The 17,631-nt window shown below is 36.4% G+C and overlaps 1 protein-coding gene across 2 annotated transcripts in view; it reads right to left on the bottom strand.

Moving 5' to 3' along the window:
* Nucleotides 1-7,728: 7,728 nt before the first annotated feature.
* bcam (basal cell adhesion molecule (Lutheran blood group)) overlaps nt 7,729-17,631 on the bottom strand; it is a 47,459-nt gene continuing 37,556 nt past the window's right edge. Inside the window, exons 6-17 of one of the 2 annotated variants that reach the window (XM_052578707.1) lie at nt 16,650-16,832; nt 16,442-16,563; nt 16,210-16,354; nt 15,472-15,587; nt 14,741-14,882; nt 13,109-13,233; nt 12,878-13,019; nt 12,334-12,372; nt 11,836-11,856; nt 11,384-11,525; nt 11,187-11,286; nt 7,729-10,417 (exon numbers count right to left, since the gene is read on the bottom strand). In XM_052578707.1, the coding sequence (XP_052434667.1) occupies nt 10,415-10,417; nt 11,187-11,286; nt 11,384-11,525; nt 11,836-11,856; nt 12,334-12,372; nt 12,878-13,019; nt 13,109-13,233; nt 14,741-14,882; nt 15,472-15,587; nt 16,210-16,354; nt 16,442-16,563; nt 16,650-16,832 (1,280 nt within the window). In that variant the 3' untranslated portion in view covers nt 7,729-10,414. The remainder of the gene's footprint in view (nt 10,418-11,186; nt 11,287-11,383; nt 11,526-11,835; nt 11,857-12,333; nt 12,373-12,877; nt 13,020-13,108; nt 13,234-14,740; nt 14,883-15,471; nt 15,588-16,209; nt 16,355-16,441; nt 16,564-16,649; nt 16,833-17,631) is intronic. The other variant, XM_052578708.1, reaches the window with a different exon arrangement.

The raw sequence follows: 17,631 nt of genomic DNA on the forward strand, positions 1-17,631 counted from the left end.
ACCAGAGAAATTAAGCTAATGTGCTCTTTCTTTAATGGGTTCTTTACCTGGAGGAGTGTTTCCAGGCTAATTTTCTGCTCTCAGGTGTTGAGCGAGTGTTTTCCATTTCTCTGTTTTTCCATTGATGCGCAGTCCACAGGGATAGCTCAGCTTTTCTATCCTTCATGCCTAATTCACTTTGATAAAAGCCATTAATGCTGCATGAGGCACACACACACACACACACGTACATGAGAACACACACGCAGCTGTTTCTCTGCTCTTGATGATCTGAACTTCATGATTCTTGGGTTTTAATAAGCACAATAAAAATGTGGCCAGTATTGAACACATGACCTAAGCATGTTTTAACAAATCTTTGCTGTTTTCTTTATGCGCACTAGATGGCAGTGTATGCATATTTATACTTTTATTATAAATAGCCGAAACATAATCATTATTTTAAGAGAGTGTTTTAAAAATATATTTCAAATTTTTTACCAATAAAAAAAATCTCAAGATTTTACGAATTTACATTACTTTGCCAAGCATAGATCACATTTTTTAAATTTCATTTCCTCAGGTGAACACAAAGGAAGATATTTTGAAGAAAGTGCACAACAGCAACGTGCACAATCCTTAATATTACTCCAGTAATCCTGAACTGTAATGTTAAAGTAAAGTTAAAGTAAATACATTTCACATGTACATGAGACTGAAAACAAACAAACAAACAAAGTTGCTGATTCTACATCTAATTTGATACAATTAAATATTTGCATATATTTATATTTTGTGGCTAATTGTAAATGGCAGTCATTGAAGAAAGATGCTTTATGCACCCAGATGGTGTAGTAGCAGCTGTGTCCATTAATACTTCTACCAAAACTGGACTCACTCCACCATCTGTCTTTCCTTCACTGTCATCTATCTCTCATGTTTTCTTTCTCTCACTACCTCATTCTTCTCCACCCATCACCCATCCAAACAGATCCCTCTTGGCCTTCTCCATCCTTTCCCCTCATCTGTCTTTCAATAGGTGCATCTGTTTCAACAGTCAAATAGTCTGCAAATTACTGTCTTATTTTTATTTCTTGTTTTTCTATATATATATATATATATATATATATATGCTAACTTTTACATTTATTCTTAAAAAATATTTAATAAATGCTGTAAATAAATACAAAAACATTCTGTGATTTTAGTTTCTGTTATAAAAAAAAATTATATTTAGTTTGTGTTTCAAACCAGCCAGAAACTGGCAGTGGGGCAAAAAACAAGAAAAAACAAAACCTTATCTTTGTCTTTGTCTTTTGTACATTCTTAGACAATTTTCTTTTTGCTTTTATTATTTTTCTATCACTCTGTTTGCTTAAATCTATCTACACAATGTCTGTAATTTATTGTCATTTACACAGACCAGTGCACTTGCTTTTTACCCACTCCAGTTATTGAATAATCTCTCTCACACATTTACTGAAATTCCTCTCTGTTTATCTGAATTTTAAGCTAAAATAGAGATGGAAAGCAGACACTGTACCAGGACGCACATTCCCCTGCTAGTGATGGACATCATTTAACAGAACACACACACTGCAATTACTTCTCTTTTTCCATTAATCTTTCTCTGTCCAACTATAACCCCCTGCTATCTGGTCTTTAACAATAAACTGAAGCACATTAACAACAGATTTCTCACAGCGAGAAAGTGATTTTCATGAACTGTAAATGCTTCTGCAGAATAAATGATCTTTTCTTTATATTTGTCTTTGCCATCTCAGACTAAAGGAGTGCATACATACTCTCCATAAACCATTCTGCTGTATCAAAGTGCTTTTTCATCTCACTTTACCTTCTCTCTCCATCTGCTCACTTTCTCTCATTTCCTCTAAATCAGCTACAAGTACAGTATTTGTATTCTCTGATTACACATATGCTTCACTTTAGATCTATTACAGTATGTTAAACGTTTGCAGCAGTGACTAGAGTATAATAGTGCTGTAGCACTGTTTTGCATTGCATCTAGACCGCCCACCTCATTGTTCATCATGTGGTTGTGTAAACTCTCTGTGGTCATTTGCTCCATGCCACCCCTCCCTCCTCCATTGTTTCCCCAGGCAGGCCGCTAAGTGAGTGCTGATTCTCTCTTCTAATGGTTTCATTGAAGGGCTTTTAATACAGACTGAGTGATCCAGAGTCTTCAACAGCTGCCATATTGATCTCAAGTGTGTTGAGATAAAAGTACACCTGTGTTTCATAATAACAGCATTCATTCAAGCTTTACCAAAATAATTTGGTGATAAGTTGATAATGCACACTTGCTCGTCTTTCGTTCTTGTAGCCTAATCCACGCTGAAAGGCCATTTTGTTTTGTTTCTAATTTCCGATGAGGAAACTTGTATTTACCATAATTCAGATAGCACGTGAAGGCAGCACAAGTGAAGAAATAAAATCCCTGCAGACTAAATTACACAAATTCAACTGCAGGAGTCTATGGCCAAATCCACAATGGTATTTGTTAACTAAAACTAATAGGGTCGATTTTGTTAACCGAAATGAAAAAAAATAAATAAAAGAAAATGAAATGAAATGCAATTAAAAAGAGATAAATAGCTAATTATATTATAGGCTACTATAGCTAATACTAAAATTCAAATAAAATAAAATAGATATAGAAATATATTAAAATACAAAAAGTAATAAAAATGACAAGAGCACAAAACAAAATGACTAAAGCTTAGCAGAATTAAAATGCAAACTGTAAATATAATGAATAAATGCTCAATACAAATAAATAAATAGCTAATATATGAATAATAAATAACAGTGAATACAAACACTTCTTTTCCAAAATGAAAACAATTAGTAATCAAAACAGAATTGTTTTGAATAATTTGATATTTTCCTAGGGCCTCATTATTATTATTATCATTATTATTATTATTATTATTATTATTTACAGTTTTTTTTTTACTTTATCATCATCCAAAAAATTCACAGTATAACAAAAATGTTTGAGCAATCGAATGGAAATGAAGGCTCACCTCTGGATTGAGTGGAATTTTTGCATTCAGTTGGATTTTTGCTGGTAGAGGGTTGAGAGACCCAGAGAGACAGAACAGTTTTCCTACAAATGTAGCTGAAGCGGACCTTTAATGAAAACAGCATCCTCACATCTCAAATCGAGCACTGTGATAACAGCACAGCTGCAACAGACACATATTTATCCATCACCAATTGAACCAACACCATTTAACAGCATACCAAAAGCAGTAGACAATGTTGGCAGCTCTTCACATTTCGAGTACAAATAAAACTCTCCTTCTTTCTAGTTTAAAACTAATTTCTTTTTCAATTTATTTGAGCCATTGCTAGTAAATATGGGGAACCACAACACATCGAGCACTGCATTTTAAATGACATGTTTGCTTACACTTAAGCAACCTTTGATGAGACAAAATTACACAGTATTGTGTAGAACAAGCTGCATCTTGTGTGTGCCAATATGAAAATACATTGCTAAAAGGCAAGATTGCATGAGCGCTAGTAATAGAAACAGACATGTGCACACACATTCAGTGTGTTCAAAAGAACCAGAGTTTCCTATTCAACACCTGCGTGTGTTTATCTGGTGTTCACCATGAAAGTACGCCAAAGGGAACTTGTAGCCCGAGGAAACAAACCTGTCACACGCTTTTTACAACAACTTAAAATACCCAGAATATTTTTTAGAGATCTAACATAACAAAACAAGCATTCAAGGAAAAGTCAGGAATGATAAGATTCAGGTCATTTGCACGTGTGTACATTACTTGAGAATGTGCAAAGAACGGAAAAAACCTGTCATCAACTGTTTATAACACCACTTACAGGAATCCAGATCTTAAAAACACTTCTTAAGGCATTACTATTACAGACCCCTGGGGTGGAACACAGCCCGAGAGAAAACGAGCACACTTTACATGACGTGAACAAAGTTATTCAAATATCTTTAACATAAGAGCATCATAAATAAATAAATAGACTGACAGAAATTATCCGTCTTACTCTTACAATTCACTTACAGGTCTTTAGATCTTAAAGGCACTTTCCATGCACAGACAGATAGAACAAATAATGCATGGAGGGACAGATAGATTGATAACACGATGTTACATATTGCATTAAAGGTATTTGCAAAACTGACATTTAAGATCTTAGACCCGTTTTGGGTCAGACAGCTGCAGTCTGTCTAAACATCATCTACTGCAAATATGAAATCTGATTTTTATTATTTTATTATTATTTTAAACATATATGAGTAACTCTTCAAAACTTTTCAAAAAGAGTCATTTTATCAGCCCGAGAAAGATGCTTTTTATAAACAGAGTGTTGTTGCAGCATTTACCAGCAGGGGATAACCATCTATCCATACCTTAACCTTTGACCCTAACATACATAACCCCAGCTGATGTTGTGAGTTATGTATATGGTCCCTGGAATCGCATTTGAGATGCATGTTAATACCAGGTGTAAACAGCGAGATTGATGTTAATAATAGCAGTGCTTAGTTGACTGAGACTGAAGAGACATCATTATCAGGCTCTAAAGAAAACCACTTAACCACAGGTTATTCCAGAGGGATTGTTTTTGCAATGCACGTTGTAAACCCACTGGAAGAATGACTGTTGACTAATAGCTACTTATATCCTGTCCCTTGTTTTAGGAAAAATATTCAGAGGCACTGTTCAGAGGTTTACCATTACTCTCAGGAAACAGAAGCTAACCAGGCACTACCAGGATCTGCAAACTAAACAAGGCGATATAGAAAATCACTCACAGATTCATTCATTCAGACTCCTATTGCATAAAAATAATCACATATCCTATAAATAATCTTTAATGGAAGTAGAGATATCCTCAAACAAATCTTCCTGTAATGCACTTGTTCTTCAAGAAGAAATATGAAAGGAACGCACACACATACATCCTCGAGAGCCAGACGGCATCGAGTGCTCGGCGGTGAACTAAAGCACAAGTAGTGCTGATAAACAGAGAGGGCTCAGCTATGTGAGTAATGTCAAGGCTTTTCTGCTATCTCTTCTTTAATGCATGAGAAAGTCCCTCCCAAAGGCTGACAACCATAACACAGCCACATTACACCGGCTGGTTCTGGTGTCACTGAAATCTCTTCTCATCAGTCACAGAATCTAATTAAAACAGAATAAACTCATCACAAAAGCGGCTAATTAAAAAAAAGTCTCACTTGAAGTAGCAAAGCGAGATAATTTAGCTAATCTTCAAGGCTGGTTTGATAACATTCTGCTCTGAACCCGAACACAGCAGGGGCTGTAACGGAGGGCCGAGGAGAACGACAAACTGAGGAGGTCTCCTTCACTGCATCATTAAAGAGCAAATTGAGTGAACATGTAACATATAATATGCACGCACACACACACAGACGTGCAATTAGCAGTTTCTAGGAGAAATCCCCATGAAATCAAGCCAGAAAACTCCCTCCGATGGCAGAAAGGGATTGTGGGTATGAGAATATGAGTCAGTGGAAAGAGCATGAAAGCTTGTGAGAACAGAAGAGTGTGGGATGTACTTTTAATCATCATCTTGCTGTTTTCATCTTGATATTTTTTGTCTAGAAGGACTGGATTTTTTTTTTTTTTTACAAGAATTTGACCTTGCCCAAAAATCCAAATGTTTAGGCAGTAATAAACGTTTCTCTCGCTCTCTTTCATACCTGGCACGGTGTTTTATTACACCTGTGTTGATATAACAGCAGGACTGTTGGCACGTCCAGGCAGATCTTACACCTGCCCTCAGTTTCATTGTAACTCATGCATATTTTTATCACTTAAAATGCCTTGCTGCTTCTTGTCTGTCCACAGATGCCCCAGTGGCACAGAAATTACACACCTCAACTTTAAATGTGCCCTTATAAACTGACATTTCAGTTACAGCATCATACCGTTTCAACATTCACACTTATGAGTTCCCAATAACAGGGCTGGTAATGAGATGAAGTCAGTATTCAGTTCGTCCTGCGATTTTAACATGGCAGCAGTTCCACGTAAAATAAGACGGCTTATTTATTTGTTTAAAAAAAATATTGTAAGTTCTACAGAAGTACTTTTTTTTAATTAGGTAAAAAATAACCGAGAGTACCTTTTTAAGTGTTATAATTCAGTTTCAGGCACTGTTGATATTGTTAACTACAACCTATTAAAATGTTTACAGTAATTAATGCTTAAATAAAATACTCAATTACTTAAACCTATATTTTGGACCACTAAAGCAAAGTCTCTATCTTAATCACTCACTCACATACTAACAATAAGTACTTAGTGGATCAGTATTGGGGAAAGATTGAGAGCCACTTGCTTTGATGAGAGAAAATCCTCATTAAATCAGTGGAATAGATCCAGACATCAGTGTCTCCATTCACTAAACACAAATGCATAACAATGTGCTTGAGAGCATCTGATGGCTCACTTTCATCCTCTCTTATCATTCACATCATTCTCCGAGCATCCTGCCTAATTTCCTCCATCTACAGATCTTGTCCAGCTGCAGCCTTTTGTGACACATCTTTTCTCTTCCTACAGTAAATGTCTTTTTTTTATATCTGAAACAATTAGGATTTCAATCCTTTTTCAATTTCCCATCCTTATTGTCATCTCGATATCCAACTGCATTAACATGTATTTGTTCCTGTGCTGCTGGTCTGACAGGTGAATGAGCTCCTTCAGTGATTGAACTGTCAGAAACAATTATTTAAAAGGGATCCACAGATGCTTCTTTCTCATTCCTCAAATTCACACGGACAGTGCAAGCAAGTAATGTTGATCACACCTGAGGGGGGTGGCTTAGTATGTATTTTTAAAATGATCGCCTTACATGCAAATTTCAGCACAGGAGGAATTTCACCACCTTGACTGACACCTGGCAGGCCGGGGCAAGGATGAACGAGGCTGTGGGTGAAGTTGTGATGACATTCTGACTGTGTCATCTTTCCAAACATGCTGTGTAGGTAGGCAGCCTTCTACATTTTAAGACACAATCTTGAGAATGTGTAGGAAGTGTCCAGCGTTCACAATTCAACAAATACTGTTACGGTGCACTACACCTGTGTTTGTCCGCGTGATTTGACCTCGCCGAGATTTGAGACTATCACGTTTTGTTCTACAACATAAATTACATATGTTCACAAACCACACAGTTCGAAGAAAATAAAAATAAATCTTGGTTTTAAGATTAAACCAGTTAAGAACAGGCGTTCCAGGTCGCATTGTGTTGTTCCACGCTCACTGACTAGCTACAGTGTGAACACAATCATCATGCAATTGGTTCCTATAGCAAAATATCACTAAATACGATGATTCATTCTCACAAATATAAAATAACCAAACCTCACGCCTATCGAATTGCATAATGTAATGAGCATACTTAAATGTCATTCAATTCGGAAGCGTGTATCTGTCCTTAAAGATAATAGCCTACTGTCTTTACATGTTGAAATCCCTTACAGGGGTTTCACATTATCATTTAACCATTAACAAGATCATACATGATATAGTCACTTACCTGACGCTTCCAACAGATTAATGTCTATTAAATCTGAACATCGTTAGAAGTAGAGAACAAAGACTGAAGCCCCAAACGGGAACTCAAGATGAATGTTAAGAAGGTAAGTAAAAATGTTTAATATACAGTAATTTTAGACACACACACACACACACACAAAAAAAGAGACAGTTTGGGATTTGTTGTAGTTGTTGTTGTTGTTGCTTGACAGTATAAACTCTACACAGTTCCAATCAGAAGAAGACAAGCTACAAAGTTCACAAATGCGTACCACAAATATACAGTATACCTGGAGGGCACAAACCATTGCAGACATCCATAAAGTATGACATCTTATTCAAAACAGCTCTCTTATTTCTTGCAAAACTAGCAAAACTGCAAAATCATTCAGTAGTTAAGATGCGTATCCTTAGGAAAACCTTTTTTTTTTTTTTTTTTGTAATTCATTGTTTTAGAAAATGGGCGTTCAAATAACTTGTATGCAAATATTGACCATAACTATAAATCACACATTACATTGACAGAACATATGACTACATTTTGCAAAATGAAATCAGTAAATGTAAAAAAGAGCATCAAGATAAAAGTACAAAATATTCTGTGAGGAGTCTAAAACAAGAGGCCTTCATAAACGGGCCACCATATACATTTTCCAGTGTTTGAGATTTTCAGCGATATTTTAGCTCATGTTCCATGTGTCTACTGGACAATTAATACATACTGATTCATTAAGATACTCTCAACTACACACAAAGACTCAGTAGATAAAAAAGTATAATGTTATATTCAAACCAAGCCCTCTCCCACTCTCTATCCATCTCTTTTCTCCTCTTCTTACCCTCATCCAACCAAACCTGCTGCTTAGAGACTCTAGAATCACTGTTTTGTTGGTACAGAGAAGCACTTTACTGTTTAAGTGTGTGTGACCATATTCAGAAATTGCGTAAAAACTGTCCCTGGGTGTTGCTCTGACATGCAGAGGACCCGACTCTAAGAACAGCAGATTGTGAATCTGTTATTTGAAGCAAATAACAAGGCTCAGAGATTTGTTTAACAGTAGGGCTTAGGGGAAAATGACAGGGTTTTCCAACAACATACTGATTCTAGAATGTTCCAGCTGTGCCACCTGAACAACAGTGTGCTTTTACTGAGAAAGATACAGACTACATAGATATGCAAAACACAGAAACCTGTAACGTCATATACAAGCTTAAAGAAATCATTTTTACACCCCATGTTCACTCATATGTTTGGTTTAAAAAACAAAAAACAAAGTGAAAGCGGCAACAGTATTGATAAATAACAAAAAAGATGACCACTGTGTGACAACAGTGTCATAGTTCTGCCCCTGCCCCTCGACTTTTACCAAGTTTTCATGTTTATCTCCTTGCTCTCAGAATTTAAAAGTGATAGTTCTCCCAAAAAGGAAAATTACCAGTATGTCACAATTTACTCACCCTTATGTCATTCTCAGTGTTTTTATTTTATAATGAAAATCAATGGGATCTAGTTTGGTTTTGTACTCCATAGACTTTCATTGTGTACAAAAGCAGTTCAAAATATCTTAATTTGTGTTCAGCAGGAGAAAGTAAGCCATCTAGGTTTGGAACGATGATGAGGATGAGTAAATGATGATAGAATTCGTTGGTGTATGAATTATGAATGTATAAAGCCCTGGGGTTTCACATAACTAAACAGAGCAAAAACTTTTAAGCTTTAAGAAAAGGCTGAAAGTGTTTAACTTGATATGTTTCTCTAAATATAAATAATGAAAAGCTTAGAGATATCAATAGTGTTGGAAAAACTTCAAACAGAATAGCATATTGGGACAGAATGTTCATTATGTTTTCTGCTCAGTGAGTAGATGATTCCCAATAATGCTCAGTATTTTAATAATCCAAAAAGAATAGTGGAGCTTAGACTATATATATAAAAAAGTGAAAGATTAATCCCATTAGGATGCATTTTAAAATACTATAGACCTGTCCTTTTACTAAACTATGTGTGATAATTACAGAGTTAGGTTAAAGTCTTTGAACATGTTTGGGCTGTTGAATGGAATTCAGTGCAGTACAGAGGAATGAGATGATCGAGTTAGTTCTGTAACTCCTCTACAACTCTCAGACTTGGGCTGAATGGGTCCATGCAGTCAGATATATGGTTTAAATGGGATTCTCACAAACGCTATTTCTTTCCCAACACCTCTGGCTTTTGGTTATAGCTCAAAACATACAGGTCTGGGACATGCAGGCATGGTCTAAAATATCTAAGGCGTTGAAAGGAACAGCTGGACAGCGTGTTTAATGGCACAGCCATATGCTCCATGCAGATCATGGCCAAAGCATAAAGTGGTCTGTAGGGTTGACTAATCAGGGTAATGGCACGTGTGCAGTTCACAATCAAAAATGTACACAGTGCAGTTTGTAATGCAAAAAAAGGCTGTACTGCACTATTTAAACAACATACAGCATGAAGAGCAACATCCAGTGTCCACAGTGAATTTTCTGCTTTGTTTTGGGTAGAAGAACTCTGCATTAAGCTGCGCTCTATTTAATAGAGTTGTACTACAAAGATTGGCTTGATTACACAATCAGGACACAGTATGTAACCTTATCAAAATAATGCCAAATTTACATTTATTGCCCCTCCCACTACTAAACTGAAACCCACCCTCTGTTCACCAGCATAGCCCCTCCCACAATCTTTCAAAAAAGAAAACTGTACAGCTAAAATGAATTCATCTTCTCTTTCCTCCATCTCCTCTCTTCTCCTCCATCAGAGCACTCTTAATTCACTAACATCCCCTACGTCTCTGGAGATCTTGTTCTTACTTGTATCTCTTCTTCTTCGTTTTTTATCACTGTAAAAGTGGAAAGATTGTTAATGAACACATACTGTTTTTACTGGCTATCATTTAGTTGCATAAAGTAATAAAATGTTCAAGATTAAAGACTATTTGTCCATTTAAAGGCATAGTTTACCCAAAAATGAAAATTACCCCATGATTTATTCACCATCAAGCCATCATAGGTGTATATGACTTTTATCATTCAGACGAATACAATTGGAGTTACATAAAAACATGTGTTGGCTCTTCCCAGCTTTATAATTGCAGTGAATGGGGTCGAGATATTGAAGCCCAAACAAGTGCATCCATCTATCAGAAAAAGTGCTCCAGTTGGCTCCGGGGGATTAATAAAGGCATTCTGAACTGAAGCAATGCTTTGTGTAACAAAAATATCATGGAGAAATTTTCATTTTTGGGCAAACTATCCCTTTAGTGATCACAGTGGAGGCCCAGGTCTCAAGATTAATTAATTGTGATTTTAAATCTTTACAATTAGTTTTCCATTTTGTCAATTTGTCAGCAAAATGTTTTCTATCATTTAGAGAATTTTTATCATTTAAAATACAAAATAATGTTGTATGATCACATATTCCTTTATGTATTTGAATGAGTACAGGTCAGATTCTGTCTACAAGTCTATTTTCACATGCATGTATCTGTTATGTTGAATGATGATAGAACATTATTCCACCATTTATTTTTATTTTTTTTGTACAATAAATATTTTACAAAAACTAAATTGGTACTGTGGTACAGCTGAGAACCCCCTTTGGCCCCTCACCTGTTCTGCATTTGGTTTCTTAAGCAGACCAGCCTCTTCATTGCCTTTCTCATTGGACTTCATCTCCACCACAATACCACCTTTCACCTCCCCAGATGCCCTGGAAGGAGACAAAGTGACAAAAGGTATGAAGTGAATAAATGGAAATGTGAACACATTGCCTGCAAATGTTTGTTATCATGGTTCAGGATACTCACACATCCTTCTTGTCCTTTTTCCCACAGCTCAGCTTGCCCTTCTTACTAAGGAAGAAGAGCAGAGCCACCAGGACGAGAAGCAGTAGAACGCACACTACCACGGCAATCACGACCGCGCTTGAACCTCCCTGCTGTTTATCCGCTGAGAAGATCGAGCGAGAAGAGAGTTGGTAAGAAGTTGAAGGTTAAAGACGAGTGTGAAGAAGTGATGAGTTTGGGTGGGAAAGAAAGACAAAGGGGAACACAGAGGGGGAACCAGAACAATAAGCAATTGTCCTTTTGTCTACATTAAAATGAGACCCAAGTAATCAGTGATAAATAAGGTCACAGTTTGACAAATGATAACACAAACACACAATCTCACAGCTGTGTGCAAACAGACAATTGCATACATGCATATGCACTATTTTATTCTCATGCAAAGACAGAAAAGCAACAGGGGTTATACAGACCTGTTTTAAATACTGGGTTTCCTTTTAGCAGCATTATGGGAAAGAGAAAGTTGAGTCCAGTTGAACAGTGCAGAGGAAAAAAAACACTCTACCTTTCACACACACAACGAGGCCCATCACCAAGATGAAGACAAACACGTACACACGCTGAAGTGACCGCACGAGCTAAACACTTGACAGCACACTCGAGGATGAACGGACGGCGGTATTAAGAGACAAACACCCAGACACAGAGAAGAAGGAAAGAGAGGAAAGTAAAATAGAACAGAATCCTTTATTGTCTCAAGTGAGGGAAAAGTTAAAGGTGTAGCATCAACAAAATAGAGGACGGCCATCATACAAAGATCACACACGTAATACAATATACAATATACACAGTGATTGGTACCAGTACATAATATACAGTGTAAAGGGCTGGAAAGCTAGATCACGGAGTATGTACAAGAAAGACTCCTGAGAGGGAGAGGAGGAGCAGAGAGAGCTGGGACAAGTGTCTACCTCGGTTAGCAGTATTGGGATTTGATGATTTGTCTGGATCTGTACAGAGGAAATAAAAGAACAAGATTTAGAGAATCAGTAACATTTGAGAGTAAATGAGAGTCTGTGATGATATGTTGAGGAAATCTGAGGAAATACACTATGTTCAAAAGTTTGGGACACTTTTACACAAAATGGACAAATTTTTTCCATAATAACAGCATTCCTATATAATTGAGATATCTGGTTGCTCCTAGCTGAATAAACCATGCAACATAATGAGGTATTGTGACAATGTACAAAAGCATCTGAAATGTATATCCCAGCATTCTGCATACTGATTTCTGAAAATCCAGAAAGCAGTATGAAGCATCTATGCTGGGCTGCTTTTGTGCAAACCCTGTTGCTAGTTTATATGTATAAACTAGACAAAACAAGTTAACCCAGTGTTTTCTGTCCGATATTTACCCAGCACGGGGTTGCCAGTGGGGTTATTTTAACCCAGTCATTTTTAGAGTGTAGTATTCCAGTCCCAACATAGTCTATAAGAGCAGGATGCACTAACCTGATTTGATGGACACCTTGAAGTTCTTGCTGTCTCTCCCATGCTTGTTGTATGCTTCACAAATCACACCATCCTTCAGAACTGCCGCCGAGGCCTCAAGAGTGACTGTGCTGATAACCTTATTCCCCACTACGTTCACTGACTACACACAAACACACAGATGAAAAATACAACGAATACAGCTTTCTGATTTAAGATCAAACCCAATCTACTTGAAGCACATTCACGCACCTCTTTGCCAGAAGGTTTCCAGGTGAACTGTGGAGCAGGATGACCGAGAGCAGAGCAGTTGAGAGTGACCAGCCCTCCTTCCTTCTCAACAAAACCATTCAGTGGAGCAGCAATCTCAGGTGCACCTTCAAAACAAAAACACATGAATAGTATCAGTGGCCAGTATTTGGGTTGAGTCTCTGAGGTGTAAATTCCTCTGTCTACTGATGACAAGGATTCTAAATTAAACCTAAGACTAGAGTTAACAAGTTTAACAAGCTTAACAAGTTTACTGAGGATTCAGTAAAACATCATGTTCATATGATATCATATTCATGTGTTCAGGACAAAGGGAGAATTTATGGACCATGTTATGAATGCCTCGCCATCCTTTCTTGGAAACCAGGAAAAGGTGTGAATTACACCCATGAATACACTGAATGCTATGATGGCTTATAGAACAAAACCAGGAAATCAAGAATGAAAGTTTTTCCGATGGCACATCTAAGATACATGAGACCTGCCCTGGTGTTACAGTATACAGTCTCATACTGCAAGGTGAAAAAGGGTTTAAAAGCTTGTGTTTTATTGTAGGAATTAGTTCAACATTGTTAGTGGCCTCTGAGATGAATCGCAACGTTTGATTTGAAGCAAAATGTCGAAGATAATTTGAAAAAGATGTGCTTTTGATGTAGTTTCTTATTATAAAACATCTATTTCATCCTTTAATGCAACAACATCCCATATTAGTTAGCTAATCTACTGTAGCCTAAGTTTACTACAACTCTTTACACATGTAGAAATTCTTATCAGAATTTATGTATTTACAAGTTGAACGTACATGAGCGGCTTAGTTAAAGTCCGGGACCTTATTTGTTATTTTGTTTACACCCTGAGTTGGGGGTGTATAAATTACATTTGTATGGTAAAAAGCTAATTGTTATGGATCATAATAAGCTGTAAATGTGAATGTTGACAGTGCCATTTAGTTTGTAAGCATTTTGTTACTGTCAGACAACCCAACTAATTTAGCTGGTTTATGAGCAGACTAACATTTCCCATCATCCTCTACGGCAGCAAGAGAACGATAAAACACCAGATCAGCATCAATTACACACCTAATGTGCATTCTTTACTCTTCATTACGGCGCATTAGCGCTAAAAAGACTCCTGACTTTGTTGGGAATTAAAAAAAAGTGTGATGAATATGAAACTGACAAAAACAACATCTGTTCTCATTTTCGTAGTAATAGATGACTTATGACCTGACTTATCGAACAGTAATGTACCATTGTTTAACAACCTAAGAGGTTTGAATTTAAAAGTGTATAATATGGTTTCACTTCATGTTACTGTATATGTAGATTTGGAATTGTGTTTTTACTTACAATTGACCTTGACTGATAACTCGGAGCAGAAAACACACACATTACTGTTTTCTTATGGCACTGAACTCCTACATGTATCCAAACATAATATCCGCACTATGGAAAGCAGCTGGTATAACAACAAGAGTTGACAATTTGTTGACAGCCCATAGTTTAGTTCTATCTCTTGAAAGCAAGCTGCTTTGCTACTGATGACAGCTTGTATTGACACTTTGCACTGATAAACCACTATAAAGCTGTGTGTGTCTGTGTTTGCACTTAGTACCTGTGACGGTAAGGGTGACATTGGCTTTTTTTCGGAGACCTGGCACTGAAGGTACAGCTCCGACACATAAATACACGCCAGCGTCAGCCAGAGTCACTGACTGGAGGGTCAACACACCCGTCTGCGACAGCTCCTTTGAGTCCTGTGACGTACAGGGAGATCAAAAGAGATGTCGAGTCAAATGAGTCACTGTTTCCAGTGTTTTACTCACACTTGTGTCATTCCAAACCCATTAGGCTTCGGTTCACCTTCAAAACACAAATTAAGATATTTTATTTGAAATCTCAGAGGTTTTCGTGCATCCATCGAAGGTCCAGGTAACCAAAAAGTTAAAGATCTAAAAAGGTCATACGGTCATTGTAGCAGTTTAAGTCAAGTCTTCTGAAGGTTGTTCGTTCTAGTGCATGAAGCATGACACAATTATTGGACATTGGTTACCTGGACTTTCACTGTAGGAAGATGAAAGTCCTATGGGTTTGGATTGACAAGAGAGTGAGACAATGATGGCAGACTATTCAGTTTTTGGAGAACTATCTGCCAAAATGACAACAAATAAATAAAAACACAGAAAACTGAAACCTCCAATGGTGGACACAGCGTAGAACCATAAGAGCAATAGAACATTATTCAGAGAAAAACAAATACATGAGTGAAAGATGGATCAGAGTAAAGAAAAATAAGTGAGGAAAAACTGGCACAGGGATGAGGGCTTGTTGAAATTCGATACATGCCTTTTTCCACTGCAGGGTGTATTCATCAGAGGACTTGGTCTTACACTGAAGCTCCACAGCATCTCCTTTAGCAGCAACCAATGGGCCTTCTGGAGTCACTGCCACGGGGTCAAGATCTGACGGAGGGACAAAAGAATGAATGTAGCTCAGAGGTCTTTTAAGTTGATGTTGAGAAGCAGTGGTGGTATAGTTTACTAAAACTGATTGAATATATATATTTTGGTAAGCTCAACACCACCTGAGAAAGGTTTATGTTAAAATTACCAAAATGTAAACTGAAACAAAAAAATTAATTAAAGCTAAATAGAAAAAAGTCTAAAGCACATCAAATTAAATTAACTAAAATTTAAATTAGATCTAAAACTATCAAAATAAATTCTAATTTAAAATATTATCAAATATAATAGTATCTTAACAATACACAAATAATATATATATTATATATATATATATATATATATATATATATATATATATATATATATATATATATATATATATATATATATATATATATATATATTGTTATATATTATATATTTTAAATATTTTCATTCGCCACAGTATTTAATCACATAATTCATTGAAGTCTATTTTTAATTCCAGTGAGATGGTCTGTAAAGCCTGTCTAAATTAGCACTGGTAATGAAGGAGGGCAGAGGTTAAGAAAGGATAATTTCTGTTTTATTTAGCAACTCATCCATTGTATTTATTATAGTGTCTAGAACTGATACTTACAGTGAACATTTAAGCTAAGAGTTTTGGTAAGCTCAACACCCTCTTCAGCATCAAAATCCAGAGCTTCACACTTATAGATTCCAGCATCCATTCGAGTGACATTCTTCACTGTTAGCGTTCCTTTCAATCCTCCCAGTTGTTTGTCCTTATGAGTGAGTATGTACATACATGAGTGAGAATAATATCGTCAGCTAGATCATTTGGTTGTGATTTGGCATGAATGCTCTCTCACCCCTTTATAAAATTCAAACTCTGGCTGAGGGTTTCCGTCAGTCTCACACTCCATCAGCACATCATCCCCCTCTTTGACTGGCCCCTGATTCTTCAGTTTGAAGAACACGGTTTCTGTTGAATCTGATTGGAGGAGAGCACAGGATGAGGGGTTTGAGGTAAATGAGCATACAGTTGACACATTGTGAATGTGTGCACGTCGGACTCACAGAGCAGCGAGAGGCTGAACTTTTCGGAGCTCTCCTGTTTGATCTGGTTGTTTGGCATGCTGTACTCCACCGTGCAGTGGAAGACAGATTTAGCATCAGCTTTAACCGGCTGCATGAACAGCGTGCTGGTCATGGTGTACAGGCCTGAAGCTTCCTTCACCACACTAGGTATCATATATGTTTCTGAGAAAGAGAGAGGGACAGGATTAACTTCCCTGTAAGATGTCTGCAGGTATGTGAAGAGTAGGGAAATGCTACCGCGCTAATTAATACTAAATATAAATTTAAAAAAATGCATATGTATGTATATATTCTTAAATGTACTGAATACATCTCAGTATTTTAGGGGACTTTTGGGTATTGTATTGGGAAGTATAAAATATATTTTAGATTATTTAAACACACAAAAAATAATATTGTGAAATATTACAAAGAAAATTTTTTCTATTTTCATATATTTTAAAATATAATTTGTTCCTGTGATTGCAAAATAAATGACTCCATTTGTCTGTGTCACATGATATTTCATATTTCATATTTTTGTTGAATCTGTAATCCATTTATTATGATTCCTTGATTAATAGAAAGATTAATATAAACAACAGTGTTTATATGAAGCAGATTTTTTGGTTATATGTAAATATTTGTCCATTTTGATTCAATTAAATGCAATTAAATTCTGTAAAATCAAGCAAAGTTGATTGGACAGCGCTTTATAGTACAAATGGTCAATGACCCAAAACAAACAGCAAAAGCAACCCTGGAGTTTTTGAAAGTAAAAAATATGATTAATCTGCAATGGCCAAGTCAACCTCCTGATCTCAACTCGACTGAGCATGCATTTCACTTGCTGAAAACAAAACTAAAGGCAGAAAGACACACAAACAAACCCCGTCTTAGTTGAGGTCCATGAGGTCCAAACGATTCTTAACAAAATATAAAAAATGAACATTTTATTTATGATTATATTCATTTGTCCAAT

The sequence above is a fragment of the Carassius gibelio genome, chromosome B16 (genome assembly GCF_023724105.1).
Source record: "Carassius gibelio isolate Cgi1373 ecotype wild population from Czech Republic chromosome B16, carGib1.2-hapl.c, whole genome shotgun sequence".
Lineage (NCBI taxonomy): Eukaryota > Metazoa > Chordata > Actinopteri > Cypriniformes > Cyprinidae > Carassius > Carassius gibelio.